Below are 6,556 nucleotides of genomic sequence, written 5' to 3'. Positions count from 1 at the left end.
TGTAATGTATATAGTCAATTAAAAATTTGTCATACACAGAATATTAATGACAACAAATTTATTATGATCAATCAATTTCAAATTGTAAAGATTCTAAGGATGATTATATCATCAAAGTTCATGTATATGGTTTTTGGGATAATCATGCTTTTCTTTATAAACATGAGCAAGTGTTCTCAAATGACATCATATTTAATTGATTAAAAGTTATGATATTTTATGTGTATGAATATTTTTTTATTAGTATCATGAATATATATTATCATTTATCTGGAGTTGGTATGTACTTGAAGAACCATTTTTTGTCACACGCACAACTATATATGGTTATATCAAGAGTTATAAGCAGGCCTATATGTTAACTTATTAAGAGTTACAAGCAGACATCGACTAAAGATTTTGATTTTTGATAAACAATGTATACCTGCTAATACAATTACAAATGTAGTGTAAAAAGAAGTTTTTACCTATTTATAACATATTTGTGTAACCTTAGTTATGTAATTTCTGTACTTTTAATTTAATTGTAATTGTATTAACAATATATGATTAATTTGTTGACTGTATTTCACTTTATGGTCAAAGTTTAAAATTTTCAACAATTACCCCGTGTAACACACGGGCCTCAAACTAGTATATATATATATATTTACAACTTTTGTTTTAAACGAACGGAGGCCCTAAAAATTTGGAGGCCTAAAGCGACGGCTTTACCTTAATACACATAAGGGCCGGCATGCCAATTTATATTTAAACCTTAACATTTTGGTATAAATATACCCAAATAGTTTAAGTTATTATACAAAACAAATTTTATAAAATAAATAATAACACAAATGGGTTAACACGTCAACCCTGAACCTGCTAGGCTAACACGAACACGACCCGTTTAATTAAACGTGTTGGCTGGTTCAACGGTTCAACCTGGAACTGACCCAAACCCGCGAATATCGTGTTGTTGCGTCGTGTAAGAAATTTACACCCTGGTCAATATTGTCACATATACGTTCCACGTATGTGGTTTTTAATATCTGGAATTTAATTTTGTCCAGGCACTTTTTGACTTCATTGCTGGAGAACTTGCTAAATTTATTGCTAGTGAAAGTGAGAGTGACAAGTTTCGTCTTCCTCCAGGCAGACAAAGGGAATTAGGTTTCACCTTCTCATTTCCTGTCATGCAATTATCTATTGATTCGGGAACTCTTATTCGCTGGACAAAGGGCTTCTCCATTGATCAAATGGTAATTACTAATCACATTTTGCTTATGATGGGTCCAATGGGGGTTGGAAAATGGTTTGGGACAAAAGCATAGTTTTTTTTTTATAAGGACTGGGTCGGGCTGGCCGAAAATAATGTTCACATTAAGTTTTTACACACAATAGTATGCAAACTGGACTGGGAGTACAATAACTGTGTTAAGTTAATAATGTTCATATTTTTCTATCAGTGTTATTTTTTTGGGTTTTAGTAATTCTAAATACATGGCTGCTAGTTTTTTTTAACTTTTTTTTTTGGGTACACCAGAATAAAAAAGAAAATCTTGTGGAAAATTTATGTGTGTGGATTTATATTACATATTAATAATGTGAAATAACGTAAATGAACAATTTACCATTAAATCCTTATATATATGCATGCAAGAATATCATCTAAAGTGTAATCTGATTGCTTTAATTGACTGATTAAACATATTTTGACCACTTGGGATGCGGTAGTAAACTTTTGTTTTATAATATTAATTGCTAGGTCGGTAAAGATGTCGTTGCAGAGTTGACAAAAGCAATGGACAGGCAAGGTGTTGATATGCGTGTCTCTGCACTGGTGAGTTTATCTGTGCTACTAATTTCAATATTCATAATATTTTGTATTAGAAAAGCTTAACTCAGTTTCCTTGAAAAATACAAAAAGTATAAAATGTGGATTTTAATAACCCTTTTTTTAAAATGAAATTGAATAAAAATGCCAATTGAACATTACTCACTCTAAATAGCAATATTTTTAAAGAATAATAGCTTTCCATTTAGCAATGTAATATTATTGTTGAATCTAGGCTTGGAAAAGAACTGGACAAACACGAAAGAAGCATGTTCATGTTCATGTTCATTCATTTAACTAAATGAACAAATAAAAAATAGTGTTCGCTCGTTTATTTAATAAACGAACTTCCCGTTGAATGGTTCACTGGACGTTCGGTTCATTTACAGGCGGCCTATATAAGTGTATATACTACATTGGCATGGAAATTGAGAAATCAGTCTGTCATTTGAAAAACAAAAAGTGTCATGAGAAATTGATCTATCTATTTGATTATTTTTAAAACAATAATAAGAATGTGTGGCGTTGTGTGTAGGTAAATGATACAGTTGGAACATTGGCTGGAGGGAGATATGATGACAAAGATGTTGCGGTAGCAGTAATCTTGGGTACCGGAAGCAATGCAGCTTACGTGGAACGGGCTCAAGCTATACCAAAATGGCATGGTCCGCATCCTAAGTCAGGAGAGATGGTGAGCGATATTTTCTATGGTTAATATCAATACCAAATCTTCATCATATAGTTTCATATATTTTGGATAAAAAGGTAATTAACTTCTGTCTAATTTCTATTAGAGGTAAGGAACTTCTAGAATAAAAAATTAAGGTAATAAAACATTTTAAAATCGCTGCAAAGGGGTTTGAAATGCTAATTTTTTATGTCTTGGGTAACCAGCTTTTTTGTTCGTTCTAGTTTAAGGAAACCGAAGTTAGTTTTCTTTGAGTGGCCGTGGGAATCTGTTACTAGTAAGCCGCAGTTTAACCTGAACAGGTGGCCTTCAAGTAGGGTTGTTCAAAAAACTCGCGGCTTGTTTAAAAACGAGCCGATCTGACTCGGTTTGTAAACGAGCTGATCTCAAGCCAAGGTTGGTTCACTTGTTAGGCTCATTTAGCTAGATCGTTGGTTCGTTATGCGTATGCTAAAATATTATTGTTTTTTCCTTTTATATATATCAATATGCGTAAAAAATAAAAGGGTTAATTTTTTTAAAAAATTAACCGGGCTGGCTCAAGCTTTTTATGAGCCAAGCTCAACATTTCATCTCATAAACGACCCGAGCCTTGGCTCAACCTGGCTCTGCTCACTTGACCCGAACTCATTTTTCCGTCTAACCAACCCAGCCATTTTCCACCTGGAGTATTAATAGACACTTCATTTGTTGTATAGGTCATCAACATGGAGTGGGGTAACTTCAAGTCATCCCATCTTCCTTTAACTGAGTATGATAACACACTGGATGCTGACAGTTTGAACCCCGGGGAACAGGTAACTTTTTATGCATGCATAGTTTAATAACACTTTGAAATTAATCTTTATTTATTTGGCAGATATTTGAAAAAATGATTTCTGGCATGTATCTTGGAGAAATTCTTCGTAGAATTCTATATAGGATGGCTAGTGAAGCAGCCCTTTTCGGTGACACGGTTCCCCCCAAACTAAAAACTCAATTCGTATTGAGGTATTTGCGGTTTTTCGTATTTGGTTATCATTTAGAGGTGGCACTTTTGATTCATTTTCTTATGAATAGATGGAAATTCGGGTTATTCTTAACCTTCATCTGGTAAAATGGGCCAAAAAAATTATAATAAAATAGCTTACCAATAACAAATTATTGTAAAACCTGTTGCAGTGAGAGTTTTAATCAAGGGTATCAAATATTATTTTGGTTATGTTAACTTTTCTTGTTGACATTTTGACAATTTGACGTGTGACTACTCTTACTTTATGATCTTTATATATACTTTGAACTCTAAGGAAAAAGTGGCCGTTGTTTGTCGTGTGATTCATAGGACACATATAATGTCTGCAATGCATCATGACTCGTCTGCTGATCTCAAGGTTGTTGGGGACAAATTGAAAGAGATATTAGAGGTACATTTTCTTACAAAATGACATGTTTTAACTGCTAAACAACTCTATTCATCATAAGATGTTAAAGTATCACTTAACTTGCAGATACCCAATACATCGCTCGCTACAAGAAAGACAGTGGTAGAGATATGCAATATCATCGTCACACGAGGAGCCCGCCTCGCTGCAGCAGGAATTTTGGGCATTCTGAAGAAAATTGGACGAGATAACCTTAGAGACGGTGAGATCCCAAAGACCGTTATTGCAATGGACGGAGGATTATACGAACACTACACTGAATACCGAAACTGCCTCGAGAACACTTTGAACGAACTGATCGGTGATAAGCTCGCAAAACACATTAAACTTATACTCTCCAATGATGGATCCGGAATTGGTGCTGCTCTTCTTGCTGCGTGTAACTCCCAATACAACTAGGGTGTATGGATCTCGGAGAAGGTAATCAGAATCTGCTTATGAGTTTATTCACATACAATATTTTTTGGTCGGAGATGTTACACCGATTACTCCAATATAGTGATCGGACATTGTTGAAGTTTCATTCGGACATTTTAGGCTAGGTAAGATCTGATTTTGCGAATGGTTTGATTTATGTTGAAGATGTATGAATTCTTTTAGGACTTGAAAGTGGCATTTCTTTTGCTACGAGTTTTGGGATTCTTCCATTTTGGAGCACATTAGTGGTTAATAAAAACCGGAAATTTGAAATAGATCGATTATTTGTGACATTCATCTTTGTGACTGCATTGTTTCAGAAAGTTTGATTGCATTAAGAGTTTTATGCACTTTGGAAGTGTGCATCTATAACTTTCAGCCATGCACAAATTTGGTATTCCAAATAAGTTTTCATACCATTCCAAGGAGGTCTCTTGACCTTTTTTTTTAAGGATTTTGATCATCAAAACTTGGAATTTTTCGGAATTCTGGACATTTTGATAAAATGTTCGGTAGGTCGTTAAATTCTTCCCCGCCTAAGTTCATGATGTCTTCAACGTGTCATCATGACTTGACGCTTCTTGATCTCATAAGCAAACTACTACAAAGCGTACTGAGCTTTTAACTCGCTTCATTGTGTATGTAACTATCTGATGAAGCCAATAAGATCTTTCCCCAACATGCTGACCAATTGGTTTGCCCAAATAGCTTGTGGCTTGGTTCAAGGTCGCTTGAAAGCTCGCTTGAACATTGACTTGGATTGTAAGCGAGGCGAGCTTTAGCCAAGGCCGGCTAACTCGTTTGACTTGTTTAAATTAACCTAAACTTTTACCATTGTACATCCAAAGTAAAAGACATTCAATATAATAAGTCAGACTCTCCAACATGATCCAATTCACATCAAGAACGTTTTCTTTTAAGTTCTAACAATCTAATCCAGCCGAACCTAGTAGAGCCAATTACTTTTCTTAAAACCGAGCCGAGCCAACGAACACTACTAGAAAAGCGGCACATCCAAATAAGTCATGTTATGCATCTTCTTTAGTGACTTGAATTATTTATGGATATGGAAGAATCACTATCACTTGGTCCACGACTTGGGACTAAATGTGCACACTCTTTTAGCTAGCCACATATCTTCATTATTATCGTTTTGTCTAATTATGCCAAGCCAACTCAATTTTCTCGTATCACTCCTCCATGGTCATGTTGTTAGGATTGGTGAATTGGTGAAGGCTTTGGGCCAGTTTCGGGTTTTGGCTCAATTCAACAACAAGGAGAACAAAGGGGCCCATATTTATTTCTTGTTTATTAAGCTCTTAACTCTAGTTTTATCTCTATTTAATATCTATAATACCCTGTGAGCTAACAAGTAAAACCCTAGAAGTCCGTAAACGATGGCAACGACGGATCTTGGACAAATAATCTGGATGGACTAGACTCAACACATATAAATTTTTTTAACTTTTTTTTCAGAAAAATTGCACAACTCATGAAAAAGTTGAATGGGCCGAGGCCCAAGCTAAGAACCGCCACTGACTAAAAATAATATCATGTAGTTTTTTTAGAATAATAATGGGTTGTTATTCTGAAAAAGCGAAATAAAAAGGGTATTAATGGTCCATTCCACAAGGCTTAGCTTTTCGGTTCCCTCCCCTAGAAGTGAAAGAAAAAGGAGTGTTAATGTAAAAATGGGAAGTGACTTTATTTTAACTAGGGTATAGCCCGTGTTACACACGGGTGGAAAAACATATCAACAAATCATATAAATATAGAAAACATATTCAACCAACACAAATATGTTTCGAGCAAGATGATACTTTTCGGCTGACAAAAGTAATAAACTAATTATTAATCTTAATACAATAGGGTATAAGAGATCAATAAGAAACTTTAAAAAATAAAACCAACATACTTCAAATGACATTGCCATTTAGCAATCCAAACATACTACAAATGACAAATATTGCTATTAAATAAAAGTAACATATTCAAAAATATTAATAAAAATATATAGGAAGAAAAAAACATAAAGTAATTGTTAACATCATTCTTTATTTAAAATCAATTTCATTATATAATTCTTTTTTAATTGTATACATTAATCTTGATATTTATGCGTAATTAAAAATTATTCAAATATTAATTAAATGATAACTGCATCATTTGAAATTAAAAGTACAACTCTAACACAATTAATATGTTATAAACAAA

The 6,556-nt window shown here is 33.8% G+C and overlaps 1 protein-coding gene across 1 annotated transcript; it reads left to right on the top strand.

Moving 5' to 3' along the window:
* Positions 1-1,052: 1,052 nt before the first annotated feature.
* Positions 1,053-4,699, top strand: LOC143598286 (hexokinase-1-like; the record flags this gene model as incomplete). The annotated part of the gene is made up of 7 exons (XM_077076538.1): positions 1,053-1,241; positions 1,748-1,822; positions 2,352-2,507; positions 3,203-3,301; positions 3,364-3,494; positions 3,826-3,907; positions 3,992-4,699. Coding segments are annotated over 7 exons (1,065 nt in total), but the record flags the coding sequence as incomplete, so codon positions are not given.
* Positions 4,700-6,556: the final 1,857 nt, after the last annotated feature.

This window comes from Bidens hawaiensis, unplaced genomic scaffold (genome assembly GCF_021521415.1).
Source record: "Bidens hawaiensis isolate Kalapana, Puna unplaced genomic scaffold, B.hawaiensis_p1.1 tig00049904_1, whole genome shotgun sequence".
Classification (NCBI taxonomy): domain Eukaryota; kingdom Viridiplantae; phylum Streptophyta; class Magnoliopsida; order Asterales; family Asteraceae; genus Bidens; species Bidens hawaiensis.
The sequence above is the reverse complement of the archived record's forward strand: the minus strand, read 5'-3'. Positions and strand labels throughout refer to the sequence as shown.